Source organism: Phytophthora sojae, assembly GCF_000149755.1.
Source record: "Phytophthora sojae unplaced genomic scaffold PHYSOscaffold_3, whole genome shotgun sequence".
NCBI classification, from domain to species: Eukaryota; Oomycota; class Peronosporomycetes; order Peronosporales; family Peronosporaceae; genus Phytophthora; species Phytophthora sojae.
Genome location: NW_009258117.1, coordinates 8,369,589 through 8,385,253, shown reverse-complemented (window position 1 = coordinate 8,385,253; position 15,665 = coordinate 8,369,589). Strand labels below are relative to the sequence as shown.

The window sequence follows — 15,665 nt, the reverse complement described above, 5'->3', positions numbered from 1 at the left end:
CAGCTGCGTAAGATAAACTTACCTTCGGACTGGCTGGTAAGATAAATTCGTTTTTAGAAAAAAAATCAGTGGCCTCCTGTCGCCAGTCCAAAATCCTCTCTCCTCCCCCGCAGGCCGCAAGCGATCAGGTCCTGACCCCGTGGCATGGTGCGTACGCGTGAGTTAGTTCATGTATTCCCTGTTTAAGACTAACCTGTACGTATCCATACTCTATGTCAGGCCCCGGACGAACGACATAGCTGCCGATGGAGCTCGCGATGTGCATCCAGAAGCTCCTCTCGAGATGGTCACTGTGAATGCAACACCCAGCCAAGCAAGCTCAGCCCAAGCTCCTCCCACCACCAATCCACCCCCACTCACGCCACCAGAAGAAGCAGAAGTAGCAGAGCGGATACGGCTTCGGGCGAAGAAGCGACAGCAGCAAGAAAACACAGTGCCGAAGTATAGACGCTCCCCCCACGCTGCCAAACTGACGAGGATCGGCCCCGAAACGCTGAAGCGGACCCGGCAGACAGTCAATCCCGTGCCGATCAAGCTGAGCGTTGGGAGTCCCGCCTGGCCCGTCATCTGGCAGCTGACAACGAGGACGAAAGTGAAAGTGAAGCAGCGCTAGCGGAAGTATTGGCGCAGCTTGAGGAAGAGGATGAAGATGAGTCTCCGGACAATAGTGACGATTCGGACTACAACGACGATCGACGAACACCTGAGGGCGATGACGATGGAGACTCCTGTGACGGTATTGGACGCGCTAGTGACATCGATTCCGCTGCGAATAGTGTGCCGACACCGAAGAAGTACCAAAACCCAAGTCTGATAAATGTATCAAGATAGTCTAATATCGACATGCCTGACGCTGCCTGACTTAATTCCTTCCTCCCGACAAAGCCGTCAACGCTAGCGACATCGACGTTTAGACTTTCCTTTAGATCCACGTATTGGTGCCTGCGCGTTGTTTGTCACGGAAATAGTAGCTTGACCTGACGCCCTCCGTTGGTCAGGCGTGTAGCCATCAAGCTGTTCCGCAAAGAACGTTGGTACTGGCGTCACTCGAATATATAGAGGAATATCTTGGTCGTCCGCAATCTGTCCGGCTGTAGTTGGTGGTAACGTGTTCGTTAAGCCAGCGCCGATTGCAATTCCTGAGTTAACCATCGGCAACTCGTCATCGAGGCGAGCGCGCTCACGACGATGCTCCACGCACATTCCGCGGCTTCCTGGGCGGGGATGCAACAGAAGATACGATGCCTCGTCATCACCAGACATGTCTTCGAATCCAAGGCCTGAAATATAATCGCCCTCGCGCTCACGGTGTCGACGAGCACGTTTGTTGGTTTGCTTCGTCTCGTATTCAGTATGTGAAATACAAAAGTGCAGTTCGCTAACGAACACGCTGCTACTACATAAACTGCACAGTAGGCAAATACTACTTTCTGTGCTATTTGGTGCAGTTTTGGGGATATTCAATATATCCAGAGCAAACAAATCAGCGGCTGCTATCGCGCAGCTGCGTAAGATAAACTTACCTTCGGACTGGCTGGTAAGATAAATTCGTTTTTAGAAAAAAAAATCAGTGGCCTCCTGTCGCCAGTCCAAAATCCTCTCTCCTCCCCCGCAGGCCGCAAGCGATCAGGTCCTGACCCCGTGGCATGGTGCGTACGCGTGAGTTAGTTCATGTATTCCCTGCTTAAGACTAACCTGTACGTATCCATACTCTATGTCAGGCCCCGGACGAACGACATAGCTGCCGATGGAGCTCGCGATGTGCATCCAGAAGCTCCTCTCGAGATGGTCACTGTGAATGCAACACCCAGCCAAGCAAGCTCAGCCCAAGCTCCTCCCACCACCAATCCACCCCCACTCACGCCACCAGAAGAAGCAGAAGTAGCAGAGCGGATACGGCTTCGGGCGAAGAAGCGACAGCAGCAAGAAAACACAGTGCCGAAGTATAGACGCTCCCCCCACGCTGCCAAACTGACGAGGATCGGCCCCGAAACGCTGAAGCGGACCCGGCAGACAGTCAATCCCGTGCCGATCAAGCTGAGCGTTGGGAGTCCCGCCTGGCCCGTCATCTGGCAGCTGACAACGAGGACGAAAGTGAAAGTGAAGCAGCGCTAGCGGAAGTATTGGCGCAGCTTGAGGAAGAGGATGAAGATGAGTCTCCGGACAATAGTGACGATTCGGACTACAACGACGATCGACGAACACCTGAGGGCGATGACGATGGAGACTCCTGTGACGGTATTGGACGCGCTAGTGACATCGATTCCGCTGCGAATAGTGTGCCGACACCGAAGAAGTACCAAAACCCAAAGAGGCATCAAACCCTGAAGGCGCACCAAACAGCGAAGAAGCACCAAAACCCGAAGGCGAACCAAAAGTCTGTCCAGTGCGAGGACAAGGAATCGGAAAGTCAAGGCGGTGTGGAAGATGTACCAGTCGTCGGTGGCTACTTGGAAGGATTTCCTATGTACTGGTCGTCGTGGGAAAGTTTCTAAGAAGCGTTCGACGGGTTCCAAGAGGCTACGTACCAGCATAAAGTCGCAACCCATGCACGTGTATTCAGTCTGATAAATGTATCAAGATAGTCTAATATCGACATGCCTGACGCTGCCTGACTTAATTCCTTCCTCCCGACAAAAGCCGTCAACGCTAGCGACATCGACGTTTAGACTTTCCTTTAGATCCACGTATTGGTGCCTGCGCGTTGTTTGTCACGGAAATAGTAGCTTGACCTGACGCCCTCCGTTGGTCAGGCGTGTAGCCATCAAGCTGTTCCGCAAAGAACGTTGGTACTGGCGGCACTCGAATATATAGAGGAATATCTTGGTCGTCCGCAATCTGTCCGGCTGTAGTTGGTGGTAACGTGTTCGTTAAGCCAGCGCCGATTGCAATTCCTGAGTTAACCATCGGCAACTCGTCATCGAGGCGAGCGCGCTCACGACGATGCTCCACGCACATTCCGCGGCTTCCTGGGCGGGGATGCAACAGAAGATACGATGCCTCGTCATCACCAGACATGTCTTCGAATCCAAGGCCTGAAATATAATCGCCCTCGCGCTCACGGTGTCGACGAGCACGTTTGTTGGTTTGCTTCGTCTCGTATTCAGTATGTGAAATACAAAAGTGCAGTTCGCTAACGAACACGCTGCTACTACATAAACTGCACAGTAGGCAAATACTACTTTCTGTGCTATTTGGTGCAGTTTTGGGGATATTCAATATATCCAGAGCAAACAAATCAGCGGCTGCTATCGCGCAGCTGCGTAAGATAAACTTACCTTCGGACTGGCTGGTAAGATAAATTCGTTTTTAGAAAAAAAAATCAGTGGCCTCCTGTCGCCAGTCCAAAATCCTCTCTCCTCCCCCGCAGGCCGCAAGCGATCAGGTCCTGACCCCGTGGCATGGTGCGTACGCGTGAGTTAGTTCATGTATTCCCTGCTCAAGACTAACCTGTACGTATCCATACTCTATGTCAGGCCCCGGACGAACGACATAGCTGCCGATGGAGCTCGCGATGTGCATCCAGAAGCTCCTCTCGAGATGGTCACTGTGAATGCAACACCCAGCCAAGCAAGCTCAGCCCAAGCTCCTCCCACCACCAATCCACCCCCACTCACGCCACCAGAAGAAGCAGAAGTAGCAGAGCGGATACGGCTTCGGGCGAAGAAGCGATAGCAGCAAGAAAACACAGTGCCGAAGTATAGACGCTCCCCCCACGCTGCCAAACTGACGAGGATCGGCCCCGAAACGCTGAAGCGGACCCGGCAGACAGTCAATCCCGTGCCGATCAAGCTGAGCGTTGGGAGTCCCGCCTGGCCCGTCATCTGGCAGCTGACAACGAGGACGAAAGTGAAAGTGAAGCAGCGCTAGCGGAAGTATTGGCGCAGCTTGAGGAAGAGGATGAAGATGAGTCTCCGGACAATAGTGACGATTCGGACTACAACGACGATCGACGAACAGGGCAACAAAGACAAAAATACTTGGAGTGCCTCCATCACACCAGATTTGAGTTTCATGATCACACATCTATTCGGTCTAACCCCCTCCTAGTGAACTACCCACACACAACAACATTAATACTCTCAGGTGCGCTACGATTCGCACTTCTGCCTACCATTTACTTCTCGTTGATGTGGACGTCACTCTCCGTGTACTGGCAGAGCGTGCCCGACGGTCCGTCGCCCAGGTTGGACGGCGTCTTGCTGCCCTGCGACCACTGGCACACCTTGACGTCGCCCTTGCCGTCTGTCGTCTTGACATAAATGTTCTTGAGCGTGGCCTGGTCGTTGTAGTTCTTGTTCACCGTCACAAGACTCACGAGCGGGTCGATGGCGTACACGTTCTCCACCGTCACAGTGCGAGGGATGTCTCCGCACGTGCCGCACGAGCGGTAGAGCTTGCCGAACTCCTGCGCGAAGAAGCCGTTGATCTTGACGGTGCCGTAGCCGTTGTGCTGCACCACCTTGTCCGAGGCGTAGCGCGCGCCGCAGTTGGTCACGGTGGTCACACTGGAAGCAGTGCCGCCCTTGATGCTCAGCGCGTCCTCGCACACGTCGTCCCACCAGACGTTCTCGATGGTGCAGTCGTGGTCGTCGCAGTGGACGCCCTCCTTCTGGTTCTTGCCGATGATGGCGTTCTTGAGGGTGCCGCCGGCCTCGACGAGGAACACGGCGGAGTCCTTCTGGCCCTCACCGTCGGTGCACGTGATGTCGGAGCGCTCGAACGTCTGCATCTTGCCGTCGAAGACCTCGCCGGCCTTGATGGTGTACGGCTTCGAGTACAGAACGGTGCCCGCGCTGGCTGGCCACGTGCCGTCGGGGACGCCCACAGTCGTGTTGGTGGCGGTTTGCTCGGTTGAGTCGCTGCCTGTCGTCTGAGCGGTTGAGCCCGTGCTGGAACTCTGCGTAGGTGAACCGGCATTGGAGTTCTGCGTAGTCGGGTCGGTAGTCGAACCGCTGCTGCTGCTGCTGCTGCTGGGGGCGGTAGCAGCAGAACTGTAGGTGGAAGTGGAACTGGTGCTGCCGCTGGCACTTGGCGCGACGTTCTCCTGTTGGCTCTCTACGCCGCTGTTGCTGGCCGACGAGGTCGAAGCGGAAGCGGAGGTGGTGGACTGCAGCGAGGGCACTTCAACTTGCTGGTTGCTGCTGCCGGAGGAGGACGAGGAATCGCACTCGAGGATCACGTTCGGTGCCTGCGGGGGGTCCAAAGCGCTGCTGGACGCGACGCTAGACAGCTGGGAGGTCTGCTCCGAGGCCTTGCTAGAGCTCGAGTCGCACTCGAGCACGATACCGGTCTGCTGTTGAACCGATTGGGTCAGGTCGCTCTCGCTGCTGGAGGCGACGCTCGACTGCTGGGCGGCAGCTTGTGTCACGTCGTCCGAAGACGAGTACGTCGAGCCGGAGCTTGAGGTCGGGCTCGATCCCGAGGCTGAAGGGAGAGCGGCCGGCTGCTCCGTCGAGTCTTGCTGCTGCTCGGTCTGACTACCAGCGCTGCTAACAACCAACTGCTCCAGGCTGCCGCTCTCCACAGGCGCCACCGTGCCGGGGGCAGACGCCTCGGACGCCTCGGTGGACGAGTTCGACGACGTCTGCGATGACGCCGCGGCTGACGAAGCGAGTGATGAATCGCTGAAGGACGACGACTGCTGTGCGGGCGTCTGCGACGATGAAGCCGAAGCGGAAGCCGACGCCGCGGTCGAAGTCTGCGCCGCCTGGGAAATGTCCTCGTTCACGCGCACGTCGCTCTCCGAGTACTGGCAGAGCGGCGGGGACGGCCCGTGGCCCAGGATGGAGGGCTCGCCGTCGGCGTTGCCCTGCGACCACTGGCAGATTTTGACCGTCTTCTTGCCGCTGGACTTGACCCAGACGTTGCTGAGCGTGGCCTCGTCGTTCCAGTTCTTGTTCACCGTCACGACGGCATTGGTCGGGTTCACGACGTAGACGTTGGCCACGTCCACCTTGCGCTGCTTGTCGCCGCACGTGCCGCACGAGCGGTAGAGCTTGCTGACGTCCTCGCCGTAGAAGCCGTCGATCTTGACGGTGCCGTAGCCGTTGTGCTGGATGACCTTGTCGTCGGCGTAGCGAGCGCCGCCGCCCGTGACCGTCGTGACACTGGAGGCGGTGCCGCCCTTGACGCTCAGCGCGTCCTCACACACGTCGTCCCACCACACGTTCTCAATGACGCAGTCGTGCTTATCGCAGTGAACGCCCTCCATTTGGTTCTTGCCGATGATGACGTTCTTGAGGGTGGATCCAGGCTCGAGCTTGAAGACGGCGGTGGACGCGCCGCTCTCGGTCTGGCCCTCGCACGAGATGTCGGAGCGCTCGTACGTCTGCATCTTGCCGTCGAACACCTCGCCGGCCTTGACGATGTGAGCCTCGGAGAACTGGACGGTGCCCGTGCTGGCGGGCCACGTGCCGTCGGGCAGGGAGGCAGCGCTCGCAGCCGCGATCGCCAGGGCGATGGTCGTCGCAAAGTTCGCGAAGGACTTGACCATTGTGGATTGCAGCAGCAGCAGTGTCTTGGTGAGAGTGGAGCTACTTCTTAGCTGGTGGGGGGAGCTGCTGGACCAGTTGATGCCTGAGAGGCCAATTGATTAATGACCGACCGACTAACTGACGTCGGGCTGCCCGTTAGTTAGTCGGAGGGCAACGACGATCAGAGTGGTGACCGTTTGTACGGTGCTTCGGCATCAGTGACCACGACGGCGAGGACCTGATGGGCCAGTTGTTTTCCTGCAGCCATGCTGCTGTTGGGCTTGCGGGTGAGCCCAGCGGTTCAAATCCGTGGCGATGGATCATGCCTGTCATCGCTGGGGAGTGACAACTTGGCGTTTTTTGCTACTCGCGACTCCTAAGTGGTGCGTGTTTAATAGATTGCACGACTATCTCAATGCAGAAGAGGAACACTGAAGGTCTCGCAAATGTTTGCAAAGTTTGCTTATAACACGATATGTAAGAGGAGAAGGTTTCTAGTCGACGCCGAATCCAAGCACATCGCGCAGCAGCGGCTGGCCTGTTGCGTTCGCAGACTGAAAACGGTCCGACTCCTTCATTCAGCCTGTCACCTTGCAGCATTCCAAGTTTACATGCATAATTGCGACTTGTTTTTCGTATGTTGCTCGGGTCAACCAGTTTCAAGGACGCCATGTCCTGCTGTATTGTGTCTCACTCCACCCCACCTGCCGCTTAAGCGCGGTAACGTTGGTGCTGCACATGTGCATTCAAATGGCAACTTCGGAATTGGTTGCGAGCATGAGTGAGCAGGGGGGCTTGCTTCAAATAATGGCCGCGGCGATTAGTGTCGTGGTGTCCCTTGCTATGCGTTACTTGGGTCAAAGGGAACCATCGCAGTTCATATACTGCCGGTATAATACCGGTACTGTTACATGTATTAGCAGGCTGTCTTTGTCCGACAAAGTTTGTCGAGCTGCTTGCTTGCCCTGGAAACAATTGGTTAGGTTCCTGGCAAGCATGAAACTCTGAACTTCAGAGTCTGAAGACTTCTAACAATCGCTTCGGAATACAATTATAGATTTCCAGGACCTCTCGGTAAGCTGAACCATTAGAATTTTTGCGCTAGAATTTACTGGGTAGCGATATTAGGCACAGAGGTACAACAAACAATTTGAAGAAAATTCACGTCAAACTTACCTTGCTGCACTCGGTGAAAGCCGAGATATTGGGCGGTGCACACCTTCGCTGCATGCCATTGGCTACTCGAACCTTATTTTACCACTTGACAAACATCTGGTTACTGAAGAGCTGAAATGTTGTTGCGTAGTAGACATGGTTGTTTTCCGGACGCCGTGAGCGTAACGTATGGAGCAAGGCGGATGGAGTGAAGCGGAAGAAGGGAGGGAAAAGTGTTTTCTAGAAGGACGATCTTCGACACAAGATACTACCATGCAAGTGGCATCGCCAAGATTTGTGGCTCATTTTGGAGTTCCCCCCCTCAGACTGAGCACAGAGCATTCAAGCCTACCTTGCAGCCACGAGCCGTAGCAGATTTAACCCACCCTCCTTCCCGTGTTGGGGTTGCCATACGGCATCTTGCTCATCAAGCAAGAATCCCTTAATGGCTTTGGGCTACACCAAATGAACCACGTTTAACCCCCATACATCTGTATGCTTGATATATCGCTGTTTTCCCACACCTGACACATTGCGGTACATTATCTTCCTAGAGCTGCAAATCCCTCACTAAAATCTGACCTAAAACAACGAAATAAAGTGCACTCGTGGGCACGTAGCTAGTGAATCATACTCTGTGTAGGTCCTTCGGTTCCCTAAGTGTTCATAAGATATATATATTCGTAAGTTAGAACCAAGTGCTTTACCACGCAATTTGCAGCGCAAAACTAGCGTCGCAAACGACTTACCGGGAAGGCTGCAGTTGACCCCCGAACCCGTTGTTAAGTGCAAATCTGCATCGAGTGGGGCACGAAGCGATAGAGGAGAAAGATGTGTTGAGTGCTCGGATCCCCGGTGATTGTCTCGATCTTCAGCATGGTCCACCACCGTCATACGGTTGTCACATTGCGGTGTCCGAGTCTCGGACTCCGAGAAGCAAAACCTGTCAGGGTTCTGTTGATTAATCTGAGTAAGAATGCAACTGGTCTGGATCTTCAAGGAAATCAGCGGCACCACTCGTACAGCGACAAGTACACAGCGAGTTGCGGCTCTGATAACGGTTCTTCAGCATTATTCGCAGCAAGCACCAGCTTCGTCGTTGAAGGACAAAGTTCCCGGAGTGGGCATTCATGGAAGGAGATTTGTTACAGCCCTTTCCTGCTTCTCGAACACCAAACGGTCACACGGCATCACGGATCTTGTTGCATTTTAAACAGACCGCCTTTACACTTGCGACCACCACAAACTCTTTGCATACATGTACTAGGCGCCTTCCCATCACCCAACCCCTTGTTTCAAACAAGAGGATCCTGAGCTATATTGCCCTGGAAACAAGTTGTTTCCACTGGAAACAACTTGTTCCTGGAAACTTTCCAGGGCAAGGACAGCTCAGGATCCACGTCGTGACGCTCGGTCTCCGATGGTTTCCTTTGACCCCGCTCCGTTCCGCAAGTAACGCATAGCAAGGGACACCACGACACTAATCGCCGCGGCCATTATTTGAAGCAAGCCCCCCTGCTCACTCGTGCTCGCAACCAATTCCGAAGTTGCCATTTGAATGCACATGTGCAGCACCAACGTTACCGCGCTTAAGCGGCAGGTGGGGTGGAGTGAGACACAATACAGCAGGACATGGCGTCCTTGAAACCGGTTGACCCGAGCAACATACGAAAAACAAGTCGCAATAATGCATGTAAACTTGGAATGCTGCAAGGTGACAGGCTGAATGAAGGAGTCGGACCGTTTTCAGTCTGCGAACGCAACAGGCCAGCCGCTGCTGCGCGATGTGCTTGGATTCGGCGTCGACTAGAAACCTTCTCCTCTCAATAGTATACATATCGTGTTATAAGCAAACTTTGCAAACTTTTGCGAGACCTTCAGTGTTCCTCTTCTGCATTGAGATAGTCGTGCAATCTATTAAACACGCACCACTTAGGAGTCGCGAGTAGCAAAAAACGCCAAGTTGTCACTCCCCAGCGATGACAGGCATGATCCATCGCCACGGATTTGAACCGCTGGGCTCACCCGCAAGCCCAACAGCAGCATGGCTGCAGGAAAACAACTGGCCCATCAGGTCCTCGCCGTCGTGGTCACTGATGCCGAAGCACCGTACAAACGGTCACCACTCTGATCGTCGTTGCCCTCCGACTAACTAACGGGCAGCCCGACGTCAGTTAGTCGGTCGGTCATTAATCAATTGGCCTCTCAGGCATCAACTGGTCCAGCAGCTCCCCCCACCAGCTAAGAAGTAGCTCCACTCTCACCAAGACACTGCTGCTGCTGCAATCCACAATGGTCAAGTCCTTCGCGAACTTTGCGACGACCATCGCCCTGGCGATCGCGGCTGCGAGCGCTGCCTCCCTGCCCGACGGCACGTGGCCCGCCAGCACGGGCACCGTCCAGTTCTCCGAGGCTCACATCGTCAAGGCCGGCGAGGTGTTCGACGGCAAGATGCAGACGTACGAGCGCTCCGACATCTCGTGCGAGGGCCAGACCGAGAGCGGCGCGTCCACCGCCGTCTTCAAGCTCGAGCCTGGATCCACCCTCAAGAACGTCATCATCGGCAAGAACCAAATGGAGGGCGTTCACTGCGATAAGCACGACTGCGTCATTGAGAACGTGTGGTGGGACGACGTGTGTGAGGACGCGCTGAGCGTCAAGGGCGGCACCGCCTCCAGTGTCACGACGGTCACGGGCGGCGGCGCTCGCTACGCCGACGACAAGGTCATCCAGCACAACGGCTACGGCACCGTCAAGATCGACGGCTTCTACGGCGAGGACGTCAGCAAGCTCTACCGCTCGTGCGGCACGTGCGGCGACAAGCAGCGCAAGGTGGACGTGGCCAACGTCTACGTCGTGAACCCGACCAATGCCGTCGTGACGGTGAACAAGAACTGGAACGACGAGGCCACGCTCAGCAACGTCTGGGTCAAGTCCAGCGGCAAGAAGACGGTCAAAATCTGCCAGTGGTCGCAGGGCAACGCCGACGGCGAGCCCTCCATCCTGGGCCACGGGCCGTCCCCGCCGCTCTGCCAGTACTCGGAGAGCGACGTGCGCGTGAACGAGGACATTTCCCAGGCGGCGCAGACTTCGACCGCGGCGTCGGCTTCCGCTTCGGCTTCATCGTCGCAGACGCCCGCACAGCAGTCGTCGTCCTTCAGCGATTCATCACTCGCTTCGTCAGCCGCGGCGTCATCGCAGACGTCGTCGAACTCGTCCACCGAGGCGTCCGAGGCGTCTGCCCCCGGCACGGTGGCGCCTGTGGAGAGCGGCAGCCTGGAGCAGTTGGTTGTTAGCAGCGCTGGTAGTCAGACCGAGCAGCAGCAAGACTCGACGGAGCAGCCGGCCGCTCTCCCTTCAGCCTCGGGATCGAGCCCGACCTCAAGCTCCGGCTCGACGTACTCGTCTTCGGACGACGTGACACAAGCTGCCGCCCAGCAGTCGAGCGTCGCCTCCAGCAGCGAGAGCGACCTGACCCAATCGGTTCAACAGCAGACCGGTATCGTGCTCGAGTGCGACTCGAGCTCTAGCAAGGCCTCGGAGCAGACCTCCCAGCTGTCTAGCGTCGCGTCCAGCAGCGCTTTGGACCCCCCGCAGGCACCGAACGTGATCCTCGAGTGCGATTCCTCGTCCTCCTCCGGCAGCAGCAACCAGCAAGTTGAAGTGCCCTCGCTGCAGTCCACCACCTCCGCTTCCGCTTCGACCTCGTCGGCCAGCAACAGCGGCGTAGAGAGCCAACAGGAGAACGTCGCGCCAAGTGCCAGCGGCAGCACCAGTTCCACTTCCACCTACAGTTCTGCTGCTACCGCCCCCAGCAGCAGCAGCAGCAGCAGCGGTTCGACTACCGACCCGACTACGCAGAACTCCAATGCCGGTTCACCTACGCAGAGTTCCAGCACGGGCTCAACCGCTCAGACGACAGGCAGCGACTCAACCGAGCAAACCGCCACCAACACGACTGTGGGCGTCCCCGACGGCACGTGGCCAGCCAGCGCGGGCACCGTTCTGTAATCGAAGCCGTACACCATCAAGGCCGGCGAGGTCTTCGACGGCAAGATGCAGACGTTCGAGCGCTCCGACATCACGTGCACCGACGGTGAGGGCCAGAAGGACTCCGCCGTGTTCCTCGTCGAGGCCGGCGGCACCCTCAAGAACGCCATCATCGGCAAGAACCAGAAGGAGGGCGTCCACTGCGACGACCACGACTGCACCATCGAGAACGTCTGGTGGGACGACGTGTGCGAGGACGCGCTGAGCATCAAGGGCGGCACTGCTTCCAGTGTGACCACCGTGACCAACTGCGGCGCGCGCTACGCCTCGGACAAGGTGGTGCAGCACAACGGCTACGGCACCGTCAAGATCAACGGCTTCTTCGCGCAGGAGTTCGGCAAGCTCTACCGCTCGTGCGGCACGTGCGGAGACATCCCTCGCACTGTGACGGTGGAGAACGTGTACGCCATCGACCCGCTCGTGAGTCTTGTGACGGTGAACAAGAACTACAACGACCAGGCCACGCTCAAGAACATTTATGTCAAGACGACAGACGGCAAGGGCGACGTCAAGGTGTGCCAGTGGTCGCAGGGCAGCAAGACGCCGTCCAACCTGGGCGACGGACCGTCGGGCACGCTCTGCCAGTACACGGAGAGTGACGTCCACATCAACGAGAAGTAAATGGTAGGCAGAAGTGCGAATCGTAGCGCACCTGAGAGTATTAATGTTGTTGTGTGTGGGTAGTTCACTAGGAGGGGGTTAGACCGAATAGATGTGTGATCATGAAACTCAAATCTGGTGTGATGGAGGCACTCCAAGTATTTTTGTCTTTGTTGCCCTTTGAGTCGAGGTATCAGCCGCGGTTCCGAATCGATGGCATTTGGGTTTGTAATATGCACGTGATCGCTGTACTCTTCAGACTTGTGGATGTGAATGTAGAGTGAAGGGAGGTGTTGGCAAACGGGTTACTACTCGGACGGATACCGATTGTTTATTTTGTGCGTGTGAAAACTGCTGGAAGGATACGAGATGACAAACACGTCGACAAGTACAAACTACGCTGCTTCTACGCGTACTTACTCGACACTTCCTCAACTGCGAACCGATCTGCTCTTCTTGCTCTTGCAGCCTCCAGGCGTGACAGTTCCAGCGGGGTAGTCTTCAGTTGGAGGCGCACTAGCGTCACCCGCCACACTGTTCTCAGTGGAGGGGGTGTTCGTGGGGTACTCAGTCGTAGGAGTGTCCGTCTGAGGGATTTCAGCTGGAATGGTGGTGGACGGAGTCTCAGTTGCCATCGTAGAGTTCCCCGCCCCATTGGAACTCCCACTGCAGTTCTCAACGTAAGAGGGTTTGCCGAAGACATAGTACTGCTCGTAGTTGTCGTTGCTCCCCTTGAACTGCGTCGACTCGATCGAGTTGGTGTAGAAGTAGAAGCACTCGTCGTTGCCCAAGTCCTCGTTCTTGGTCACTCGATCTCCCCCCACGAAGGTCGGGCACTCGGGCTCTCTGCCCGAGCCCGTCGACGTTAGTGTGATGTCAGCACACGACACGAACTGCGGCTCGGCCCAGCCAATGTTGCCGTAGCTGGAGCCCACCGCAAACCAGACCCATTGGAGCACGTAGTCGCCCTCGTCGAGCCAATCGGGCAGAGTGATCGTGTCACCGCAGGAAATGGAGTTGGCGTTGCTATTGTCTCCAGCATATCGACTCGTCGAGCCATCGGCAGCCACGCAGTCTGGTCCAGACTCGCGGCACGTGTAGAAGAAGACGTTGTCGTCGAAGTCGGAGGCGGACTCGCTGCCCACCGGCGAGATGGCCCAGCGGATGAATCCGCCGAGGTGGTTGTTGCGCCAGTAGCGGACGTCGATGGTCTCGCCAGGAGAGAACGAGGTTACCGTGCCGGGTGTCGTATTGGGGCAGCCCACAGTGCCGTCGGTCGTGCGAGGCCCAGTCTCCCGGGATACCGGCTTCACGAGCCACGAATGGGCTTCAACCGAGTTAGAGGTGAAGCAGCTGAAGGCGGCGAGGGCGGCGAGGGCGACGACGGAGGAGAGGAACTTCATCGCGAGACGGCGGATTGAAAAGTGAGCGGTGAGGCTCCTGATTTCAGCCTTGGTTGGTACTCTACCGATCAACTTCACCGAAAGATCATCACTTCAGTCACCTGTGGACGGACAGCAAAGCGGATTTATTTCAGCGTAGAAGGACGAGGCCGGATGGTTTCAAGGCGCTACCTCAAACCCATTTGTTCGCTACTTTCTTTTGGGGAAGCGATGACTATCTGATCCCATTTTTCCGGCGACCTTCTCCGTTGTAGAGGAATCCGATATGCCTGCGATCCGTGGCAACAAATGGATAGATGAGCTCGCGTCGTTCTCCATTCGTTGTGGATGTTGCAGCAGAAGCCTCAAAATGTTGTGTGTAAAGTTTTCTGAAGGTGGATGTGTAGCTTTTGTGGCGAAGTGAGATCATTGAACTGCTTCACCATCAGATTAATAACTTTCGTTGTGAGTACCGCCAGTTATCATCTCCTGGTTGTTGGTTGAGTGAGTGATGCTCAGCCTCGATCGTCGACGTTTCCGCTCCTTCCGCGCTCTCCGACGCGCAGCTTCGTATTTGGCAGCGGCAGTCGGATTATCAAGTGACGTCAAGGGGCTGACCATCGGGATGAGGCACAATGGAAGCTGCTGCCCCGTGTCTTTTCCAAGAATGCTCCCACCGACGTGGTCTGCAGGCAGTTGGTAGGAGAAACTCGCATCGTTTTCACATCGTGTGTCATAAACACCCGAACCGCACTCCTCGGACTCCACATCTTGCCAAACACTCGGTAGCTGGTGCTCCCCAGGTTTGTACCAAGACGACTCCCCCGTCACCGAGTTGTAGTAGTAAGCGCAGCCATCCTCCGTGAAGCTTTCAATCCACTCACCACCTTCGGGCATGGTTGGTCCGCCTCCCCAATCGCCCGATGCGGCTACGGAAGCCTCAGCAAGCACACTCTCCTTGGCTTCAGTCAACGGAGGCAGCGTGTAGCTTGTCACCGGTACACTTTGGTAGTCGTTGATGACTACCGCGCATTGAATGCGGTTGTTCCGCAGTGCGAGGTGGTAGGCGCTCTCTCCATTGAAATTGCAAACGTGCGGGTTCGCTGCCGTTTCCAGTAGCGCGCATACATTGTCGATACATCCGCAGCCAGCGGCGACGTGAAGTGCTGTGTTTCCTTCGCTGCATTGAGTGTCGATAAAACCATCGGCTAGAAGCTCGCACAGAAAATGGAGAGCCTCGGGGCCCGTAGGACAAGCAGCAGCGTAGTGAAGTGCCGTCCAGCCATTCTCGTCTCGTACATCTGGCTGAGCGCCAGCGTCGCACAACAACTGCAGCATCTACTTGACAATTTACATACACCGGGTTGGTGAGTATTGCGTAGCGAGGTCCATGCTTAAGCATCCGCTATACAAACCTTTACGTCTCCAGCATTTGCAGCGGCGTGAAAAGCTGTAACCCCAAGAGCGCACGGCAAATCAACTTGAATCGATGGGACACCGAGTAACACACTGGCTGTGGCGAAATCTCCCGATGCAGCGATCAACAGCAGTGGGCTTTCTCCTCTGAACACGCCAGCAGGACAGTTAAGAAAAATGGTGAAATGGTTCAAGTTCCTGTGCGAATGAATTGCACTTACTCGTGGTTTTGCTGATTGCCGTCAATACCCAAATCGAGGAGCACCGAGACAACAGCGGCAGCTTTGTCGCCAAGATTCAAGTTAATAGCCACGTGTATCAACGAGTTTCCGTCCTCGTCAAGCAGCAAGCCGATTTGCAATCCGAGCCCGTATTTCTCCAGAACGTTCCCAATTTTGTTCTGTAGCCTGCATCCCCCAGGGTTTCTTACACGACCTTCGTCAACTAGCAGGCAAGAAATCTCCTGAAAACATGACTCGACTAGCTTATCTAGCGGGTGGGTATCCGTTAGCAGAATTCCAGCGGAGGATTGAGCTGTTAGTTCATCAGAATGAGAATTTCGAGCGAATTTGCTGAGTTCATCAAG

At 55.9% G+C, this 15,665-nt stretch overlaps 4 protein-coding genes across 4 annotated transcripts; 1 reads left to right on the top strand and 3 right to left on the bottom strand.

The window, feature by feature from the left end:
• Positions 1 to 4,117: 4,117 nt before the first annotated feature.
• PHYSODRAFT_491462 (hypothetical protein) lies at positions 4,118 to 6,496 on the bottom strand (the record flags this gene model as incomplete). The annotated part of the gene is made up of 2 exons (XM_009526405.1): positions 4,118 to 4,973; positions 5,505 to 6,496. The coding sequence occupies 2 exons, from the start codon at positions 6,494 to 6,496 to the stop codon at positions 4,118 to 4,120; spliced, it is 1,848 nt and encodes a 615-aa protein (XP_009524700.1).
• A 3,114-nt stretch (positions 6,497 to 9,610) lies between these two features.
• Positions 9,611 to 12,302, top strand: PHYSODRAFT_329865 (pectate lyase; the record flags this gene model as incomplete). Its single annotated transcript, XM_009526404.1, has 3 exons — positions 9,611 to 9,740; positions 9,841 to 11,591; positions 11,649 to 12,302. The coding sequence occupies 3 exons, from the start codon at positions 9,611 to 9,613 to the stop codon at positions 12,300 to 12,302; spliced, it is 2,535 nt and encodes an 844-aa protein (XP_009524699.1).
• Positions 12,303 to 12,712: 410 nt separating this feature from the next.
• PHYSODRAFT_488121 (hypothetical protein) lies at positions 12,713 to 13,684 on the bottom strand (the record flags this gene model as incomplete). Its single annotated transcript, XM_009526403.1, has 1 exon — positions 12,713 to 13,684. The coding sequence occupies one exon, from the start codon at positions 13,682 to 13,684 to the stop codon at positions 12,713 to 12,715; it is 972 nt and encodes a 323-aa protein (XP_009524698.1).
• Positions 13,685 to 14,113: 429 nt separating this feature from the next.
• Positions 14,114 to 15,001, bottom strand: PHYSODRAFT_489435 (hypothetical protein; the record flags this gene model as incomplete). The annotated part of the gene is made up of 3 exons (XM_009526402.1): positions 14,114 to 14,319; positions 14,446 to 14,542; positions 14,666 to 15,001. The coding sequence occupies 3 exons, from the start codon at positions 14,999 to 15,001 to the stop codon at positions 14,114 to 14,116; spliced, it is 639 nt and encodes a 212-aa protein (XP_009524697.1).
• Positions 15,002 to 15,665: the final 664 nt, after the last annotated feature.